Source organism: Tachysurus fulvidraco, chromosome 3 (genome assembly GCF_022655615.1).
Source record: "Tachysurus fulvidraco isolate hzauxx_2018 chromosome 3, HZAU_PFXX_2.0, whole genome shotgun sequence".
NCBI classification, from domain to species: Eukaryota; Metazoa; Chordata; class Actinopteri; order Siluriformes; family Bagridae; genus Tachysurus; species Tachysurus fulvidraco.
The window spans coordinates 9,994,947-10,017,504 of NC_062520.1; the positions used below are offsets into that span (position 1 = coordinate 9,994,947).

General features: G+C 40.3%; 1 protein-coding gene across 1 annotated transcript in view; it reads right to left on the minus strand.

Moving 5' to 3' along the window:
• The window catches only part of reck (reversion-inducing-cysteine-rich protein with kazal motifs), a 64,622-nt gene that overhangs the window by 4,981 nt on the left and 37,083 nt on the right, over nt 1-22,558 (minus strand). The window contains exons 9-20 of the mRNA XM_027149961.2: nt 21,354-21,618; nt 21,046-21,219; nt 16,132-16,344; nt 12,981-13,117; nt 12,751-12,891; nt 12,473-12,661; nt 11,146-11,268; nt 10,876-11,047; nt 6,034-6,229; nt 2,509-2,719; nt 2,315-2,388; nt 191-346 (exon numbers count right to left, since the gene is read on the minus strand). Coding sequence (XP_027005762.1) covers nt 191-346; nt 2,315-2,388; nt 2,509-2,719; nt 6,034-6,229; nt 10,876-11,047; nt 11,146-11,268; nt 12,473-12,661; nt 12,751-12,891; nt 12,981-13,117; nt 16,132-16,344; nt 21,046-21,219; nt 21,354-21,618 — 2,051 coding nt within the window. The remainder of the gene's footprint in view (nt 1-190; nt 347-2,314; nt 2,389-2,508; nt 2,720-6,033; nt 6,230-10,875; nt 11,048-11,145; nt 11,269-12,472; nt 12,662-12,750; nt 12,892-12,980; nt 13,118-16,131; nt 16,345-21,045; nt 21,220-21,353; nt 21,619-22,558) is intronic.

Here is a 22,558-nt window from a genome sequence, read left to right on the forward strand (position 1 = left end):
ATATATATATATATATATAGTGTGTGTGTGTGTGTGTAAAACTCTCTTTTCCTCCGACTGAAGGTAATGGGTTTGACAGCGCAGTAGGCATTCTCCCTGAATTTACTGCGAATGCTGACAGAAAAACTCTTAAGGCCCTAATAAGGGGGAAAAATGCAGTGTAAATAAAACTTTAAATACGAACACACACCTGCAGGGGTGTTGGCTGCTGGTCCACAGGTATGATGAGGATGACGAGCTCAGAGTCGATGCTCAGGTAGCCGAAGATATCGCACTGAGGGACTGAGATGTGCCGACGCAGGACTCTCAGGATGTCATGCACTGTGACCGGCTGATTCTGGTTCAGCTATAAAATAACACACACAACACACACAACAGTGTGTTTCTTGCTAATACTGGGAATTGCTGATTTTTAGAAGATATTTCGAAGAAAATGCTAAGAGCTATGATTTGGAATAAATTATGTTGTTTGCATGTGTTATTATAGGAAAATATTCAACAATGCATTGCTGTGATGTGGAACAACACACAGAATTCCACTTACCACCCAAAAGTTGATTATATTTTAATCTTGAAGTATTTTAAAATGGTTATCATTTAAAGGCAGGGTATCAGATTTTTGAGAAATGCCTCAGAAAACTGAGTCGGGCCGAATAATAAACAAAAATCAAAACAAAAATGAAAACAAACGGGTAGCCAATGAGCAGAAAGGGGCGGGGCTTGTCAATATGCGGCGGAGAGAATGTTCAGTGCGCATGTGTGACATCAGCAGAAAGCGGTTTTAACATTGACATGGAGGATAAAAACAAAGAAAGAAAGCGAAGAAAGGCTTACGATAAGGCAAGAAGTAGGACGTGTTAATATAGGATCAGCTTTCCAGCGCTGGAGAGAACTGAAGGACCAGGAAGTTGGCGCATATTCACAGATTGGAGTTTCCTGAGTCAATAACTCCTGAGCTAAACGATGTTACTAAACATATAACACCTCTTTTCTATCATAGTAATGAAGAGAGGCAGCTACAACCGCGTTTTGTGTAGTAACAGCTTTTAGCTCAGGAGTTATTGACTCAGGAAATTTTCTTTACTTAAGACGCCGAGGTGCTTTTTTCCTTCTCGATAGGTGAGTAACGTTGGTTTTGCTTTGTTACACAGAACTAATATATGCATGATTATGCTTGTGTGTCATTTTTGCTTGTTTGTTTATCTGCAGAGAGTGTGTGTGTGTGCCCTGCGATGGGTTGGCATTCCATCCAGGGTGTATCCTGCCTTGATGCACAATGACGCCTGAGATAGGCACAGGCTCCCCGTGACCCGAGAAGTTCGGATAAGCGGTAGAAAATGAATGAATGAATGAATGTTTATCTGCAATCGTATTGTTCTTCCCTTCCTATGATAAAGACACATTTCTTTCCATTATTTGCCTGGGTTGCGTATGTATGTGTGGACGGAGCTATCAATACAGGTGTGGGACCCATTTGGGTTAGGGACGTGTTTGTTTTGGTGATGTTCAAAAATCGGAGACACTGCCTTTAAATCCCTTTACATTATAACAGCTCTAAACAGTCTATCGAAAGACAAGGAAACGCAGCATGATGCACAAAAACCTTGATGCACAGACAAAATCTGTTTCAATGATTATTAGATGTTTTTCTTTGCTGAATAATGATTCGTTTAATCTCCTTATCACGAATCATATATGGAGCGTCTGTCCCTGTGAATTAGACGTTACTATAGAAACAGTGTACTGTAAAGAATACAGTATATATAACAGGCATTAATATAAACCTGTGACTTGCTTTAAAGTCTGCTTTAAAGAGATTTCGTCTGTGCATCAAGCTTCTAATCTAATAACTAATGTTTTCTAATATAATAAGTAATAAAATCAGGCTTAAATTCTTCCACATGCTAATTAGTTTTAATAGAATCTTTTTAAACGTTGCTCTCCTGGCGTGTATTTATTTGGTAGTTCACCTTGAATTCATTTTATGGTGTTTTCTTGCTTTTCTATCCAACTATGTTCACTTAGACATGCTGAAAAACTAAATAACGCAATTAATGAAAAATAATTGAATGTGATTTAAGACATTGCAGTATGCTGTTCACACGGCCGCTTGAGTAATCTGTCTGAAATTGTTATTCTGTAAACTCTGGATGTTTCGTGAAATGATATCCATGCTGCCATCTGCTGTTTGCCTTGTGATACTGAAATTCAAGGCCAGTGAGGGCAAAAAGACTGCGACTGAACTGCAAAGATGTTCTGTGATAAATACAGAGCGAGGGCAGAGAGGGCAAACACGCATAGAGATGATGGTTACCTTGGCAAAGACATTCATCTGCTGTTTATTCCAAAGGATCTGCAACATCCCGGCACACACTGGGCAACATGCACCTACAAACACACACACACACACACACACAAACACACACGCACACACATACAGAGAGAAATGTCTATGTCTGGAGACACACATGAGCTGTGTAAAGCTGAGAACAGCAGAGTGTAACTCACCGGGTGGAGTGATGGGGTTACACCCTGCAGCAGAGAGAGCAGGACAGGCCACGGCGTTACAGCCTGAATCAGACGGGAAACCTGACAAAGAGCCCAAAGCATTGCAGCGACCCTGATAATCCACGGCCACACGGTCCGAAAACGCCTCGCACACCGTGTTGTACGTCACGCCATTGTGTCCACACACTTCCCTTGTTACTCTGCAGGCATCCTGTGTGTACATATACATACAACACAAAAGACACATATTTACTCTTTTTTCCGATGTGAAGCATTGTTTACTGAATAATTGTTGTTTTTTTAAATTAGTTATCCCAAGAAACATTTCTGCAGCTAGGTAATGTATTCTGTTAACAGATTTGGAAGATTTGGTTGCTAAGCAACATGCAAATAAGCAAAGCACAGAGCATTACATAGACAGACTAATGGCTTAAACCTAATGAATTAATTGTTTACTATGTGGAGCTTTAATTAACTTTATTATGTTGAAATCGTGTGTGTGTGTGTGTGTGTGTGTGTGTGTGTGTGTGTGTGTGTGTGTGTGTGTGTGTGCGTGTGTGTGTGAATCAGTATATCATCAATTTAAAACAGTTTCAAATGGGACTCAATAAACCAATCAGATTGTAGAATGAAACATATCTTTTTCTAATAAGTCACGGCATTGTCTATGATACCACAAGCATCTGTGAATCGTATAACGTTACAGTTTTGTTTTCTTGATTGCCAACATGTACAGTATTGTTGACACATAAACCCAACACGGTCAGTCAAACACTTTGCTTTCACAGGAAAGGCATTCGATGAACAATCTGTGAAAGAATCTTCCAAAATGCAAGAACTGTTTTCCTATTCAAACTCCACCACCTGCAAAATACTTTATATTCACATCACCTTCGAATGCTAACACAATGCTTTCGAAACTACAACACATCCAAAACAGAAATGATGGCAAATTCTGTGTGCTTCTGCAGCAACCATTTTGAAATAGACAGAACGTCAATAAACTAAAAACTAAATCCCAAGGAAGACATGTTACTGGGGAAAGATTGAGTTGAGAAGCAGAGAGAGAGAATGACACGTATTTCTGATAAGCTCTTATTATAGTAAATATAGAACAGAATAGAAGCTTGGCAGTGCTGGGGCTTGAACCCTGATCCTCTGACCAACAACCCATAGCCTTAACTGCTGGAGCCACCACTGCCCTTATCTAGTTTACATACATTCGTCATACAATAAAACGAATTTAGAAATGATTAATTCATTTAAATAATTAATTAAATGAAATAATAATCATTCCCAACACAGCTAATTGCAATTGTAGATGAAAGTCTACCCAGCTGTCCTGTCTTTAGTTGCATCCCCATTGTTTAGTAAAAGGGACCAACTTCTAATTGAAAATGATTTTGTTTGAAATCACAGCTCAAAGAAGACATGCTAGTGTGGAAAGTGAGAGTCTGAGCAGCACAGGAAGCTTAAGTGCCGACTGATAAGTCTGCTTTGTCTCTCTAAGTTTCAGGGCTCTCAAGTTTTGAAGACAGGCAAGCGTGACATCTCCACCCCCCACCGACCCGGGGGAACCCCCCCCCCCCAAAAAAAATTAAATAAATAAATAAATAAATAAATAAATAAATAATAAAAATACTAATAATAGGGGAGTTGTATGGTAAGGATCTGGCCGCAATTGAACCAAATACAAAGTATTTGTTTAATTTCCATTTATTAATTTGTGTGTGTGCGCATGTGTGTTTTTGTGTGTGTGTGTGTGTGTATGAGAGAGAGAGAGAGAGAGAGAGAGAGAGAGAGAGAGAGAGATATTATGACTGGTGTTGTTTATTGTGTGTTTGTTGCCTTTTTGGACTCCTTTATCATTTGTAATGTTGCTCATTTAAAACAGTTCGGCTCAAGCCCAGACATTTATAGGGTCATCATAGAGACAGCGGTGCGGACTGATACATTTTGGGCGCTGCGGCATATTAAATATATGATTTAGTCAAAAACTAAAAAAAAAGTGAGAAATACGATGTGTGGCGGGAGAGCGTGACAAAAGACCAAAATGCGTGACTGTCACTGTCAATGCGTGACACTTGACAGTCCTGAAGTCTAGTGTAGTATAAGTGTACAAGTGTAGTAGTATACAGTACATGTCTGTAATCGTTTTCCTATAGAACACTCCACTGTATTTATTATCAATTAATTATCAATATGTGCATCACTGAGCTCTCCAGTTCCCTTCTCTGTGTGGGTTTTATAGCTTTATAGGTCATTTGTGTGTCTGTGTTAATAATAAATAAATGCAGACAAACCCACAGTGCTAGACAGAAAAATGTTCACCACACCTTCTAATCACACAGTGCCAACACTGAAAAATGCCCTGTACTCGTCCTGTAATGAAAGTTGTGCTCATCATTAAACACAGTGCACTGTGTGGACCTTGTGTTCAGGATGCTGTTTATAGCTGCAGCTAAATGAATGGCTTTGGCCTCAGCAGACGGCAGTAGTTAATGTGAAGTCTTCTGACCCAGCTTCCTGGAAAATACAGCCTGAGCTCAGAGCTTAAACGCACGCTTCTGTTTTTTCGGACAAGATGGTGCCCTCTAGTGTCATGTCATAAAAGTGACGGAACAGGGACTATAATACGAGTTTGGCTGAATTACATAACTGACTGCCATAGACGTGTTCTCTATGTTAGTTTCCACAATAAAGAAGCTTTAAGGATTGTCCTGAACGTAAAGTAAATGACATGTCATCTCTTGTTGCAGTGACACTAAAGCTGTGGTGATTTACAAAAGCACTCAGCCCTCTTTCGCATGCATGTATTCATAGACACATTTGATTGGTTGCTCTGATTAACAGAAGAGAGAGCGATTTATCCGATATTGCTGTCACAAACATAAGTCACGTGGGCTGAGTGCTTTTGTCCCCAAATGGGTCCTACGAGTGTCCTGAGTATTAGAGGAAGCACATGTTAGACTTCATCTTTCCTGGTCATCTCTCTGTGGTAGGATGCAAACAGTATCAGTACCAACAAGACGCATTTAAACAGAAGCGTATATTTTTCTGTATTTCATTTAGATAATACGATAACTAATACAATTTATTCAGATCCTAGTAAAACAAATCTTTTCAAACAATATTACACCAACAAGATTACATGGTCCTTTTCTGGGATAGTGTCTAAAATTGCATGATGGATGATAGAGTGAGTAAGTATGAGGTATTAGTTATTAAAGGGGCAGTTAGTCATTTTATCTGAATGTCAGGGGATCTGGCTCTTCTCCTCACAACCCCATCTCTTTTGTTGAACGTATGTATTCCTTGTGAGTTGCCTTTAAATGATATGAAGCAGCAAGACACTGAGCACTTGTGAAGGAATTGAAGAATCTAGCCAAATGAGTTGCAGGGAATAATTGTGACTCAGAGTTTTTCTAGAATGCTTTTGAAAGGATATTATTATAGCAATAGGCCTAAAATAATATGTGGTATTAGTGTTTGTGGTGTGATGGAAGTAAACAAAGACGTGTGTACCTGACAGTGACCCATGTATGCCAGGGTTTTGCCGCTCTGGTAAAGTAGACACAGGTTGGTGTGCTCCATGTTGTCCGTGTCACAGACCGGATCTAGCTGGTTGGTGTCGCAGCTGGAAGGTCGGCCCACACACTGGTACTGCAGACACGGGTAGTCTGTTGTATTCGTCAGGCATACACGCCGCTTAGGGATACACCTGAGACATATGGAGGATATGAAATAATGCTATTGTTTAATGATTATATATATTTAAAACAATATGATAGCAAGTGATGCAAGTCACCTGAAGTGTACATCATGATAGACTTATCATAAACAACTAGAATACAAAGATATTAGCTCCTAAACCTTGGAGTAGCCTTCCTGACAGTGTCTGGGTCTCATACACACTCTCCCAGTGACCCATAAACTTTGCTTCAGTACATCTGATCACGTGCACATTATCATGTTGTGCTTGCTAATGTTATAAACAGTTTTTCTCTCAATTTGCATCTCTTTTACTACCTATCCTGTGGCAGCCAGAGATTGTGCCAGCTCCAGTTGTGCTCAGTGTCATGAAGATTTCAGACCTTTAGTAAGAAGAGACCAAACCTGTGAGAATCCTGAAGTAGCTAGACATCAGGACCAGCTTCTTCTTCATGAGGATTTCGGACAGTTACTGAATAGTTACTTCATACGACAATCTCATCTTGATAGCACCTACTGCTTTGCTCTGAGATACATACGACAGTCATGACATGAATGGTGTTTGTATGATGCGTTAAATCTTTTTTTAACAGAGGACAAAAAATGGAATTTTCACCCTGACAAACAGAATAAACAGATTCTACATATCCACTCCAAACCACTCCATATCCACTCTGAGATGCCCCAAGTGCTCGTTCATAAGCTTCCAAAATAATATATATCTAAAATTCTGTGTAAGGTTATCCAACAGAGGGACAAACAAACATCTCCTGACTCATTTTATATCAGACTTGCAACAATAAAATAATACCTTTGTTTATACTGAATGTATAAATGGTCAATTAAAATAAGTGAAAGTTTTCAGTTATGCTTTATGGAATGGGGAGAATAGAATAGTGTGCGAGGGAACAAGGATGCAATGCAATTAAGAGTTATTATTGAATCTAATAATCACAATTTCCTGTTTACTTCGAAAAAGCTTTCTTTTGTATACAAAAAAATATTTTAGTAGACCATTTACCATCTAAACAAGAATGAGACATAAGAATGTCGGATAGAAAGAAAAAAAGGAAAATAAAGAAAACAATTAGACTATTATTTCCTCCTATTTGCATAGGGACCATAATGGTTGTAATGTACAAAACCTGCTGCAACAATGGAAACTGCGTGCGGGTAATTTGATGGAGCTCTTTCTACTGAAATGTGTGAGATATTTCAAATATTTGAGAGCTTTCCCAAAAATTGTCCTTTTGTCCAGCTCTAGTTCTTTTGAAGCAGAAGTGAGAGTAAAGTGTGGTAATGAATCGTTTTACACAACAGTGTGTACATGAATAAAAAGGAAGCCAAATGTGGACTAGATTTTAAGTTTTGTGGCAGACTCAAAGCGCCTTGTTTTAAGTGCCTAAGCTTTTAACCACATTGATAGGATTCTGGGTCAGAGTCTTGCAATCATACAGAGTATTGTGTATCAAAAGAGTGTGGTGACTCTGCCCTCTTGTGGTAAAATGAGAAACTACAGTTAACCGATAGGAACAGATATGGAATGAAATATATGGTCTCAAGAAAGATTTATTCATTCATTCTTTTTCTACTGTTTATCCAAACTTCTCAGGCGTCATCGGGCATCAAGGCAGGATACACACTGGACGGAGTGCCAACCCATCACAGGGCACACACACACACTCATTCACTCATGCAATCACACACCACGGACAATTTCACAGAGATGCCAATCAACCTACCATGCATGTCTTTGGACCGGGGGAGGAAACCGGAGTACCCGGAGGAAACCCCCGAGGCACGGGGAGAACATGCAAACTCCACACACACAAGGCGGAGGCAGGAATCGAACCCCCAACCCTGGAGGTGTGAGGCGAACATGCTAACCACTAAGCCAACGTGCCCCCTCTCAAGAAAGATTAAAACAATTGAAATGAGAGAATAAATATAAAACAGATTCATTTACACATCCATTAGTCCACAAAATCACGAATCAGTACAAAACTGATTATTTGCCTTGGGAAGTGAATGTGTGTCCATTGTGGCCTGTGACAGACTTGTGCACCATACAGGCTCATGCCTCATGCCTTGTGTCACAGAATCCAATGAGATTAAATGTAAATCCTGAAGATAAACAAATGTATGAAGCAACCTGTGCTTTCAGTTTATCTGTAGGACTACACGAGTCTCTTCTTATCAGGCATGAAGCACTTGGTCCATGGCAACCAGACTGCTTATAGACGTCAATGCATCAATGTTGGCTCCATAAAAAAGCACAACAACCAGCTTTCTAACAGCAAGTGCTTGCCGTTTTTATCATCTTGTTTACCAAAGAACAAACAGTGGAACAAACAAACGGTCTGGCTTTGAATGCCGGGCCAGGGAAGGATATTATAATAAAACAAGCTGTTGGGTGTTACATAAGACAGATTCCACAAGACATTTAGTTCAGTGGGAGGGCTACACAAGCAGGAGACTTTATTCTCTTCAAGTTGTTATTAAAAAAAAAGGTCTGACAGATGCGTCATTAGGCTCTACATTACCTGTAAAAAATTTTGCTAAGTTGAAGCACGAAGTTAACACGCCTGATCTTTCCACACTTCTGATTACTTTTTACGTGATTAGGACAGAAAAAAAGAAGTGTTAATAAATAATCTTGAGTGACACTCACTTTGCATTTGTTCACAATAAATAAAAGGCTTCACAACTCCAATTTGATTTAACACTAGTTTAACGGTGTATCACACACGCTGACAAATTAGCACATGGCTAAATACCTAACATGAACTCACTCCATCCCCGGAGGAGTCTGACACTCTTAAGCTAAAAAGCTCATGGCCCAGAGAGAGTATCCGGTAGAAGGTTTACAACACACTCTCACTACAAAATACCTCCAGGAAATATTATCCTGGACTGGAGAGGAATGCCTGAACATCACACCTGAATAAACAACACGGCTAAGCATGAGAAGCCTGAGGAACAAAAATCCCTAGGGAAGAGGAAATGGCATAAAACAAGCAGGTAAAAAAAATAAAAGGAAATCTTGACTACAGAGAGAATGCGAGGGTGTAACGGTTCACTAAATACAATACAATGTTTACAACAAAACCGTGTACTGCTCGGCGCTGCACTGTCAGTTATTGTACTGTTGTCTCACACTGTTCGCACAAATACACTTGATGTAATTCTGTAGTGTACTTACAGTAGTTCTGTGTTGTTTCCTGTTAATCTGTGTTTTATGGAGCACTGCGGTCCTGGAGGAACATTGATGTGTGCTCCAGAACTTATCATCAAATGCACATTACCATCTAGTGATTGCTAATATTATAAACAGCAGCTACACTAATTTCTCCACTTGCTTCTCTATTTCTAAGCATCCTGAGGCATTCAGGGATTGTACCAGCCATGTCATGAGGATTTTGGCAATTCATTGAGATGAGGCCAACTCTGTGAGGATCTTAAGGCATCTAGCGCTGTACAAGCCCCAGTTGGATTCCGCTTCATGAAGATTTTGGACAGTCAAAGAGGAGATGCCAAATTTATGTGGTGTTTGAGGACAACAACCTTCATATCAATACACGATTGTCAGACTGTATATTTATAATCACACTCCAGTGTCACCCAAATGAGGATAAGGTTTCTATTTGAGTCTGGTTCCTATCAGGGTTTCTTCCTTTTCCATCTAAGGGAGTTTTTCCTTTCTAAAGTCGCCTCAGTTACGTCAGGCTCGCTCAGTGTGGACAATTAGAATTCTCCATACTGCCATAACCATATAGGGTTGAAGTGACAATAAAAAGCTTCTTGACTTGACTTGACCAATGCTGTCTGTAGAAATAGGGACTTAGCTGATTCTTAATCTCTGATCTGTTTATCAGATCAAAATAAAAGCAAACTGTGCACCTTCACTGATGGAATGATTCTGAGTCGTATTGTTTGCCTTGAATCATTTTCAATATGTGGAATCGAGTCTGAAGCCTTGGCTTAGAACTAAATGTCTCGAATCAGAGAAATGACTCCCATCAAATTCTGAACTTTAAAAGGTCAAAAAGAATTATTCAAATAACTTTGTGGCAACTGCTACATTTTCTCTCAATACCTTTTTAGTTACTTGAATTATTATGCTTAATCTCTAAGGAACTTGGTTGCCTGAAAAGCTATTTTTATTACAAAATGTGATTTGTCAAAAGTTTAAAGTTATATCATTTTTCATTTTTAATTATTTTTTTTTTAATCAAGTATTCTATTGTATTTTTGCCAGATATCCCATGACCAGAACATGGATGTAACAGGTATTGTAAACATCCATGTTATGATTCTAATTTTTAAAAATATTTCTGAATTCTGAATTAATTTCCAGTATGTGCATTGTCACGGTCAGGATCACAGTATATCCACAGCAAACCACAGGATCGCTGGGTGCAGAAACACGGCCTGGATTGGACGTCGGTCTAGTCTCAGTCGTAGGGCATCTTGCACAGACAGACTTATTCTACCAAGCCACTTTTTTTTAAAGTTGGAAAGAAAGCTAGTTCCCTGGAGAAAATTCAGATATTAAACATTGAGCCTGTATGGTTGCCTGATCTTTTAATGATACCTGATGTAATTTTCAGAGTAGGAAATTACATCTTTGCAGCTCCAGGTCTGCTCTGCTCTTACCTGTGGTTTCTCGGGCAGGGGTTAGAGGAGCAGGGTCCTATGCTCCTACAGAGGCCAAAAATAAACTGACTGTCTCGGAAGCCCATGCAGCGTGCCATGCAGGCACTGGGGTACGTGCGTCCATTAAGGGCACACACTGGCACAAAATGATCAGGACAGCCACATGGAAGTCCTGAAAGAGACAGAGAAGATGGATTAACAGTAGAAGTAATATGAGGTAAATTGTAGCACTGGTAGACTGTAGGAGCAGTGAAACACATGCACACACACCTGTAAATGCCCGGCGCGGCTCGCCTGAGTTGTCTAGACTGGGGCATTGTGGTGGGAAGCAGATAGTTTCTCCGGCATAGCAAAAGCAAGACTTACAGTCCACCTTGAAAGATGTTCCATGACCTTAAAAAATACAATCTTGTTCAAAAGGAGACCATAACATTTTCCATTTCTGTCACATCTAATGCAATCACGAGCAAACTATTTATTAACTGCACAAGAAAAGGAGACTGAAAAAAATAAGAAAAAGTCCAATACATTTACTGCTAACTCTGTAAAATTGTTAGGATATCTGCAACACAATCCTGCTCTAACGTGTCCTTCAGACTCCATGTAATAAATGTAACGGCACTCTGCACAAATCGCCATTCTGTTTAAATAATGGTATTTATTTCCTTGTGTACTGCTCATATAGGCCTGACTATCAAAATTAAGCCTAAGCCTCGCAGTGCTATAAAACATAAATAAAAAAATGACCCCAAAAGAAGAAATCTAGTTAGAAGTCAAGTATAAACTAAGCATGTAAATCCTTCAGTTTCAAACCAACCACCATTTACAATTCAATACAAAATGTACAATACAATACAGATGTTCATAAACAAAACTCTGTCTTCAATTACAAGAGACTAAATGGTACAATTCATGTATACTTCTCTCAGGGCAATTCCTTGTTTTCAGGATAATAATTTAAATGTTTACTTTAAAATTATTATGTCTATGACATGTCTATGAGTATTGTGTTCCCTGGATAATATAAAAACTAATTTTCAGAAATGGTGATTATTAATAATATCAGGACCTGCAGGTTAGATATTTTTAGTGGGGTTTTTGTTGTTGTTGTTGTCACTGACACTACACCACTAGGTGGCAGCCTCACAAGGAGTAAGTTCCTTGAGGCAGTAGAAGGCATGAATCATTTACGGCTCGTGCCAACGAGGGGCAAGTTTCTCTAAAAGCCACTCGCTGACATTTCAGGCTGTCCACAGGAAGGAAATTCCAGCATGTGGTGGCTTTTACTCTTCTCCTTTAATGTAATGTTTTGCTAGGGGATTCGTTCAGATGAGCGAGAGAGAGGGAGAGAGAGGGATGAGGGCTCTAGCCTTTGTTGTTTTTACTTTGAATCCAAAGAGAACAAAGGCCTTTCTCGTTTTTTTTTAAACCGAGTTAATTATTGTGTAATCATCACATATTCGCTCTCTGTTAACAATTAACATCCTCAGTTTTCTGAAAAGATTCTTGACAAAACTTCTTCTTCGGTCCATATGTCACGATCGAGACAAACCATCACCATGCAAAATTAAGATACAGCACGACGGTCACGGCTCACTTTTTCTCTGTCCTCCTACAGCACAGGTCTTGGTGGTGTCGGTGCAGGGCATCTCTGCGCAGTTTTCAAGACGGCCGCTTTGCCCGCATGTGCACACCTCGTAACAGCCGGTCTGCCCGCTGTGCACTGGAATCTGGATCCGAGCCTCCATGTGCACTAGGAACTCGGAAGCTTCACCCAGTTTGCAGCCTGCCATCGGGGAGAGGTCTCGCTTTAATTTAAAGACATCGCCTTAACCAACACTGATGGTCAAATGATATATCACAAAGAACAAGTACCAGGCACACAGAAGTAAGGCTTGCAGTCTTGTCCTGGATGACATCCCCTCCTGTTTACTTCACACAGATGGTTGCTGGGACATGGGTTTGGATTACAGGGATGGATCACCTCTTCGATGATGTTCTCAAAAGGACTAGGAGCTGCCGGTGAGAAAGTATTACAGGTTCAGGGGAATTTCATGTGTGCAAACATTAAAAATAAAGCTGAAGCTGAAGGAGTTGAGACTCACTGAGGTATCTCTGCAGAGGAATGCATCGCTCTGGGTCATCCGTAGGGGACAGAAGGTCACAGATCTGCTCGGGGTTGTGGCCTTCTGGGAAGCGTGAGAAGTCGCCGCAGTGGGTCAGGATGTCCACGCAGTCCGACCTGAAGGCAAACAGGCAGAAATGTCAAAGATCTGAACGATATTATCGGGGGTAGAGGTGGGAGGGCTGGATTACTTTGTTTAACCTTGGGATCAAATGCATACCAGTGATTTGCCATTTTGAAACTTGGAAAAGATACAACTGGTAAATATGGAAAGCACCGTATAAATCACAACATAAAAAGGTCTCACTTGAGGAAAAGACAAGAATATAATAATTAAAGGTAAAAACTATAATATAAAATCCTGTTTCAAGTGTCTGCTGCAGAGGACGGAAGCACACCACTTCTCTGTGCTCCTGCCAGCCTGGATTGCACACACACACACACACACACACACACACACACACACACACACACACACACACACACACACACACACACACACACACACACACACACACCTCTGTTTTCAGATGGAGGAGATGAAAGCATGCTTCCTGTTGACTGTATACACCATAAAACTGCCTTGTGCTAGGAAACACACTGGAGCTTTTTCTCTGCACTGTTTTCATCCATCGTGAATGATACTTTTCAGATCCGGACTACTTTCCGGTTATTTTGCTATTCACCTTGCTCATACACACATAAGAATGCGAGTAAACTTTGCTTCTTTGTCCAGTGTCAGACCACAGACATGTGTGGTCTTCACACACCTCTGGAATGCATGAAATGCCAGATATGACTAAGAATATAATCCAAATGGCATATCCAGGTAAAAAAGATACTTAAATTGTACTATTGCTAACTAGGTCTGATTGTGTTGTAGAGGATGAAAGTCTTTAATACCTGCCAGAAAGAAATACGTGACAGAAAAATGAGAGAGAGTTGGATATCAACGAACGCCTGCTGAAGTACACAATCAAAACAAATTAGAAAGCTGTAAAAACTCGATAGAACTGGAGAGGCATGCACAGCTAAATCAGACTGAAAGTAAATTACCCCTTACTGAAGAAAATGGAGAACGCAAGCAGTATAATCACTGTTTGCTAGCTGACGGTGAAAATATTTATTAAGACCCAGTGGGACAACAAATGTTATGGTGAAATACATGTAATCATACCCCTGCATAGGCAGAGCAATACAGCTCATTTATCTACACAGATGACTAGTTTGTGAGGCTGTTGACTTTCTGACTGAGTCTATAACTTTCAGCTTCAGTCTTGAGGATCTTGGAGACTTTTTCTGTCTGCTCCTTTCTCAAAAATTGACGATGTTTTCCTCGTCAAATTTACCTCGAATCCCACGTGGCAAACCTTCTGCACATGTCTCTAGAAACCCTATAATTGACATGCTAGGTAGGAAACAATGTCAGGTGGATCGATAGTAACGAAATGGACTTAACAAAATGTCAATATGGGAAGGTAAAATCTGACACTTTTTTCCAGTATGAACTAACATCGACGAAACTCCAGTGTGTAGGAATATGTGCTTGTCCGCAAAACGTCAAGTGCTGAATGCCAGCAGACAGAAACTCTGATGCGTGCTGGAACAGGTCAAAAGAGGAGGGATGCCGGTGAATGATGATGAGGTCACAGCCTGTAATCACTCACTGACACGAGCTTTTGTCCTGAGCAGCTGAAGTCAGGGTGTTTCCTGTCAAAGACATGAGCAAGAGCGTTCTAAGCCTTTCTACAGAATTGTTGCGTGAGGAAGACTAATCCTCGCGGTACCGGAGTGCGAGTGAGTGCCGAGGGACGGGCCGCTGATCGCCAAATGAGACAAGCTTTAGCTCGGAGTGTAAACACAGGTGTGATAAAATGTGAACAAAACAGCTAGTTGTGCTCTCGTGTGTGTGAGAATGAAACTGTCGGGTAAAACATTTCTCTAGGCTCCCTGACAGCACTGTGCCGTATTCATCAGGGTCATGGCTGTCAACTCCTACATGCCTCACTGTTGCATGATAATTATAATGCATGGTGACATTCTGAGATGAACTTGGAGTTTCACTTGAAAAACTTTCAACTCAAATGACCTCAGAGCTTGGTTCGACTTGTTCCTTACTAATACAGTCAGCCCAAAGATTTTTGGCACCCTTCAGGAAATTCTGAAAAAATGATTATAAATAAATGATATAAATAAATCATTTCCCCCTTGCTCTGAGCACTGTGTCGATATGCGCAGCGTTTATTACAGCCCACAGCACTACAGCACACTCTTCTGTGTTGTCTTACTCTTGTTTACATGCCTGTTTCCTGTTCCTGGGATTAATGCACACTTTGGATTTGTCTGCCTATCACTCTAATAAAACACACTAAGGCAAGTGCATCCATCTCAGCTTCCTGAAACATGACAGACAGATAACCATTACAACCTATAATTACAAAACACTGGTTTCATTCATTCATTCATTCATTCATTTTCGCTTATCCGAACTACCTCGGGTCACGGGAAGCCTGTGCCTATTCACTCACACACTCACACACTACGGACAATTTTCCAGAGATGCCAATCAACCTACCATGCATGCCTTTGGACCGGGGGAGGAAACCGGAGTACCCGGAGGAAACCCCCGAGGCGCGGGGAGTACATGCAAACTCCACACACACAAGGCGGAGGCGGGAATCGAACCCCCAACCCTGGAGGTGTGAGGCGAACGTGCTAACCACTAAGCCACCGTGCCCCCACACTGGTTTCGATTGTTTCTAAATAATTTAATTCAATATTGTTAAGGATTTGGAGGAAACATTGAGTGTTCATTCATGATGATTATCTTTTAAAGGGTGCCATTAGTTCTGCACTACACACACCGAAGCTTTTTTCCAGCATCTCAGTTCCGAGACATGGATTAGATACACTTACTAGTACCTCTGTGTGTAACAGAACATATAAAACATGGCAAATTCTGGCGAGTGTTAAAATGACTTTACTTTGTAAATACAGGTTTGTGAATCCAGTTTAAATCAGCAGCAGTCCAGATAAAATCAGACTTAAAATCAAATTGAAGCCAGTCAGAACTGCACATGGAAGAAAAACAGACAGAGCCAATGTGTAGAGACTGGAAGAGGAATACGCACTTGCAGATGACGCTGCTTCTTGATTTGCTGTAGCAGGGTTTGATTTGGAGCGCACAGGCCACAGCCTTCCACATCTCCGGTCGGCACTTTTTGATGTCCATAACTGGGATGTTCATCAGAGGCATCTTTATGGTTCCGTTTGACCACAGTTTGATGTCGTTCATGGCGCCCTGGTCAGATTGGATGTTGCAACTCCGGAAAAGCTCGGTTGGCCTGAAGAAATACAACAGAAAAGAGAGTAACACTAATGTCATGCTTCAGTCTTTTGCACAAAGTCCTGACATGTTTCCCACCCCGATCAGGAATGTTTCCTATCTAGATTAATAATGTCTTTGTCAATGTTAACGGAATGTCTAAGTGTTGGCCAGAGTGAAAGCTCTGTAGTTAGTACATTTGGTGGAAAACTATAAAATCTATCAAACTGAAAGTGGGCCAGAAAAAAGTCATGTTTAGAGGTCTAAAATCTGAGCTTTTATGGTCAGACCAAACTGGCTCAGAAAGCGATCTGCATGGACGGAAGTGAGCAGTGGATGCACACTGGGTACCCCTTGACAGAAAAGAAACAACACACCATTCCGCATTGGCAGAAAGAGATTTCAGAGAAGCTCCTCTCATGTAGTCCTCAGCACAAGTTCAGAGATGGGAATTTTTGTATATGCTGGTTGAACAAAGAGTGAAATTTGAAGCTTCTCATTGGTCAGTGATGGGTTTGTGTTCATGTTTCATTCGAATGAAAGAAATTCCATTAGAGGGAGCCGTTACCGCTGTGGACAAGAACTCTGAGTGTGAGACCTCAAGACTAGGGCTGGGAATTCTCAACAAAGCAGTACAAATTCCTCCAGTCCTGTTCTGTACATGCATATTTTGTCTTCTAAACATCTCATTTGTAGCTCTAGCTCTCAGGATGTTATGCCTGACTGCCAACAGAGGTTATTCTCTCCTGAGACCTAATGTGACCTCTGACCCCAAGTTCCTTCTCACATCTTTACTTCACATATATATTTCTCACAGCTGTCAGTCACAAAGTCTTGCTAATCACATTTACATTTACAGCATTTGGCAGATGCCCTTATCCAGAGTGACATTCAAAAGTGCTTTAAAGTCTTTATCATTTAAAGGTGGGGTGTACGATGTTTGAAAAATGCTTCAGAAAACTGAGTTCAGCCGACTAACAAAACAAACGTGTAGCCAATGAGCAGAAAGGGGCGTGTCTTGTCAATATGCGGTGGAGAGAGTGTTCAGTATGCATGTCTGACATTAGCTGAAAGCGAATGAAAGATTGACGTGGCGGATACCTGCCGTTACCTCTGCCTCGGGTTCTAGGTGTTGAACGTCATCTTATGTGTGAAACGGAGCTAAACCTTTCACGGTACAACACACAGTACTACAAAAACACATTTGTATTACCATAGTATTACTCATTGAGTTCATTTATTGATAAAAAATATCCCCTCGACCAGCTGCCCCAGCAGGTTCCGTGTAATAGTTGCCTGGGTTACGTATGTGTGTATGAAGCGGAGCTATCTAAACAGGGGTGATTCGCATTTGGGTGAGGGGCATGTTTGTTTTGGTGATTTCAAATGTCAACATTGGCTTTCAAACATCGTGCTCCCTCCCTTTAATACATTAACTAAGTTACACTAGGTTACAGACTAAAGACTAGGTTAGAGTCCATGAGCCTAAAACACTGTTCAATTTTTTTTAAATACACACATACAACAAACAGGAAATTAGCTACCTAGTGTGAAACTTTTTTTTGCATCTTTCTTCTGCTTATTATAATGATAGTGTTCACATATGCAACATTTACTTTTGGTGAGATCCTTTAGACAGGTGAGAACATAGCGACCACGCACGGTGTTGACCATAACAACTGGTCCGTCCATTTCCAAGTGAAGCTTGCCACAGCAGTATCTTGGGCTAAAGTCAGCATTTTACTAGATGTGAGCTTGTAAACTGACCCACAAAGCCCCAAACCAGCCCCAAATCCCTTTCAGCCAAAGATGTTTTCTTTTGCTTTTTGGTTTGTTTAATTAAGCACAGTGTGAAACCAAACCAAACCAAACCAATTAGCAAGCAAGCCAAAGCTCAGTTTTCTTTATGCTCACAGGTGTGAAAGTGCACAAAAATGAGCTTAATCAAGTTTTTTCAACAACCATTCAACAGATGCTTTTTAAAACCTCTTTATCTGATACAAGTTATCCCGTCTTCCCTACTGCCGTTCCTGTCAATGCCCACGCTGACTAAAACAGCATCCTCAAAGGCGAAACTGTCCCTCTTCTCTCTGCATCCTTCGACGATGGGGTGTGTTGCAGGCTTTATTGGTATGGCTCAGCCCTGCAGATAAACACTCTCTCCACAACAGTATTTGTCCCCAACGGTTTTTGTGCTCAGTTTGTGATCTGTGCCACTGCCAAGTCCCCGAAGCAACAGCCTTTGAAATCTGCAGGGGTGCCCACCAGTGCAATCCTCCATAGGAAACCTTCAAAGGAAATCAAAGCCAGGTTTTGTTTGCATGACCTTTGCATCCCGCCGTAGAGGCAAGGGTGCCGTCATCTTAAAGAAAGATTCGTCAACCCTGTCCAGTCTAAACAAAACGCAGAATAGTTTGGATTGCTTTGAATGCCTGAGCTTCTGGGGGATGTGGGTAAAGATCCTACAAATAATGATATCTTTGACAAGGTAAACCATTTTAAGCAGAGGGAAGAAATCATAATAGTTTGCTTCATTTAATACATTGTCCAAGGTGAACTCTGGGGAGATCGATGCACTTTCGGTTATTTTAGTATTTCAGAATAATTGAATAATGATGATAACAAATAGTGACGACGGAGAGGAACATACAGTACATCATACATCAAAGCATATAAAATGTTTCACACATAGCATGATGTAGAATATTATCACTATACTGCAATAAAAGTATGTTTTAGAATGCTACTGTTAACATGAACTTTACGTTTTAAATAAGCATTTAGTTGCCTAACTACATAACACTATAATAGTATAATAGTTATGTTCTCTCTTAGACCGGAGAGATAACTGTTACCATGGGAACGCTCAACTAGTCCCACCATCTCCTGGGGTACAAGGAAGACTCTTTTCTTTTCTGGAACCTTAGTACTGGAATGAACTTGATGTCCAAACAACTGAGTCACTGGCTGTTTTCAAACAATATCTAAGGACCTCTTCCTGAAGTGTTAACCTAGCGATTAAACATACATTTTCTTTCTATACTACCTCCTCTACAGTCTTTTAGACCGATGGCTCTAAAATAACCCAAATTCCTGTTTTTTAATACGATTTCCTCCCAATTTTCTTATTTTCTAGTTTCCATTCATTTGCTTGCCAGACAGAATGCTTTTCTGTTTGCCTCACCATTAATATCTAGCGAGGCAGTATCCTCTTAACTGGCACATGGTTTCAGGATTTTGTACTAATATCATTATTGCGTATGTTAAATATTGTAGTGTACACCTTATCCGAGCTAGAGGTTGCGCAAGGTAGAAAGGATGGCAAAAAAATCTGTGAATTAATGCTAAACAGGACCACCAATGTAGAAACTACTGGTTCACTAGAGATTTGGTATTTACTGTAAGATGGTTAGTCATTGTAAGGATTTTACAAGGACTGCAATTTGTTCTACATGATTGTTTCTCTCGTGCTATCATTTTTACATCCTCGACTGTCAGTATTCATCACCAACAGCCACTGAAGGTCATAAAAGAAGCTGTCCTCTTAAAGAACTCATGAGTGCTCAAATTCATCAAGCCACATCTGAAGGAAAATGCCCCAGGGTCCCACCATCTGACAACAGTTCATCATCAAACCATGAACATAAAGATGCTCTTGCAAAGTTACTAAATCAAGCAACCACAAGACTCTGTGTTGCACGGGTGAGACTTCAGCTTAGAAACTGTTTGAAGGGAATGGAATAGTTGTGCTGGGTGATGTAGAGGGCATGTGAATCCGCAAATAATTTAGCTTGGGCAACAACCACTCCCACCATAACAACACAGACCATGCAGACCTACATCTGAGGTGAAGAGTATGAGTGAACGGACAACATTTAGTAGTGTCTAAAGGAAACTAGCTACAGGATATAATTTTGTCTGCAGGATGTTTATTCGTTTTTAGTAACCGCATTATCCTGGTCAGGCTAGCGGGAGCTGTGAAGCCTATCCTGGGAACAATCGGCATGAAACAAGAACACGCCCTAGATGGAACATAGGGAATCATTTTCAAACCCATTTACACCGTGACACAATTTGAAGTCAAAGCAAAGCAATCATAACAGCACAAAGTCTTCCTCTAAAATTTCATTTATTTATTATTATATTCCTTATTTCTTTTATTTATTTCATTAGTTTTGTTTTCCAAAGGCATTTTTTTAGCCAACCCTAGTGTTAGTTGTAGCATAGTAACGTGGTTTCCATGACAACAACACTTAAGTCGTTTACTTCTGGTTACTCATGCTGTGTATAGACATTATACAGTAATTATACATTATACACAGTGGAAGGAAACTGGGAGCGTGTGACAACTGGGATTTTTATATTTCATTGTAGTAAAAAAAAAAAAAATACATTTTACTACATAAAAATGCAATAGAATGGACGGAGTTGAATTTAAATGTTGGTGTGGATTCAAACATTTTAAGTGAAAGCCTATGTGCTTTGAGAAACAACTAATAAAACAGTTTTTTAAAAGTAACTAAAAAAATCTAATCTGTATGCAAAAGAAATAAGTTTAAATAAAATTTGTTTTATTTTGAACTTTTTATATTGCTGTAAAGCTGATTTAATGACAATGTCCATTGTTAAAAGCGCTATACAAATAAAACTGAATCGAAATCAGAACTCTGGCCTTCTCATGATTATCATTATTTATTTTGAATTATTTGAGATCTGTTACCTGTTGTTAAAGTTGGTACAGTAGGTAAGATCTTTGCAGCCTAGCTGGCAAGGTTCCCTCACATCTGCCAGGCAGGTGATGAGGTCTGTCTCCAGAGGACTGTACTCACAGACTTGATCAAACTCCTGCCATGTCTGAGTTCCCCAGTTGGTGCTGATCTCCTGGCACATAACTCTGTTGAAAAATAGATTACACAACCACATGCAACATGTGGGCCTGTCAGATCCACTTTTGAAAGCAAAAATGTCACGCTACTCAAGACCTTTTTATTTATTTATTTATTTTTAGAAACGTGACTGCGAGCTGACCTGCACTGTGAGGTATTCGCTTTGGAGCAGCAGTGTAGCTTGGCGCAGTCCATCTTGGCTGTTGGAGAGGTCTCGGGGTCACGTTTGGTCGGAGGGTGAGCACTTCCCAGAAAGCACTGCCACAGTGGGTCCTGAGGAAGAGGCTGGCTTCCGCACTCTTCAATCAGGCCCTCCATGATCTCGTGCTCGGTGTTCATGGTGCGTAGGATCCTTTTACATGCCGTCTGGCAGTGTGCCTGCTCCGCCCGGTCACAACAGTACAGGCCTGGAGGAGCACATATGCTTACGGTTAGAAAGTATGACAAGAAGAATGCATAAAGATTTACTGGCATGGTGGAAAAGGTAAATGTCCTGATTAGGTAACAAGCATATGGTCTACTGCTTCTTTCAATACGACATGGTTTAACTTTGCTCATCAAACAAGTGTAACACGAACACCAACCAGGTTTTTGCAATAACGTACAAGGCATGAAACCATAACGAGTAAATGAATATCAGAGAGTAACATAATGAGGAGAAAAGGTAATTGGATGACTGGTAAATTAGGTAATTAGCATCCATATGCTTTCATTTTGTGTAAAGAAAGATCATATAATCAGGAAAAATTTGCAATGGTGATTTAGTTGGAAAGAAATATTCAAGTTTATATTTGTGGCAACCTAGAAAAAAAAACCATTCATGACATTTTGACATTTGTGACTATCTATATATTGAAATAATATGTTTCTGTTTTGCATGTATTCTATTTTCCAAAAATTTGTGCATCCCATTGACCATCCCATTCCAGATTTATTCCCATTTGCTGTTATAATGTGCTCCACTCTTCTGGGATGACTTTCCACTAGATTCTGTGTGAGAAGTGTGACCGTGGGGGTTTGTTCTTTGTTTCATTCATCTACTAGAACATTAGTGAGATGCTCTCATGAGTTGATGTTGGGTGAGGAGGTCTGGTGTGTTCAGTAGGGTTGACGTAGACCATTCTACATCATCTTGCTTGTCTTTCTAAACTACTTTGTGTGAACATAGGCACTGTCATGCTTGAATGATTGGGCCCCCATTTATACACCATACAAAGACATCCTATAGAGTTGTGTGCTTTCAAATTTGTTTCATTTGTTTGTAAAAGAACCGTGATGGAGTCAGGAGTCCACATACATTTGGCCATATTGTGTGTTTAAGTCACTAGAAGATACTGTGTCTTATAC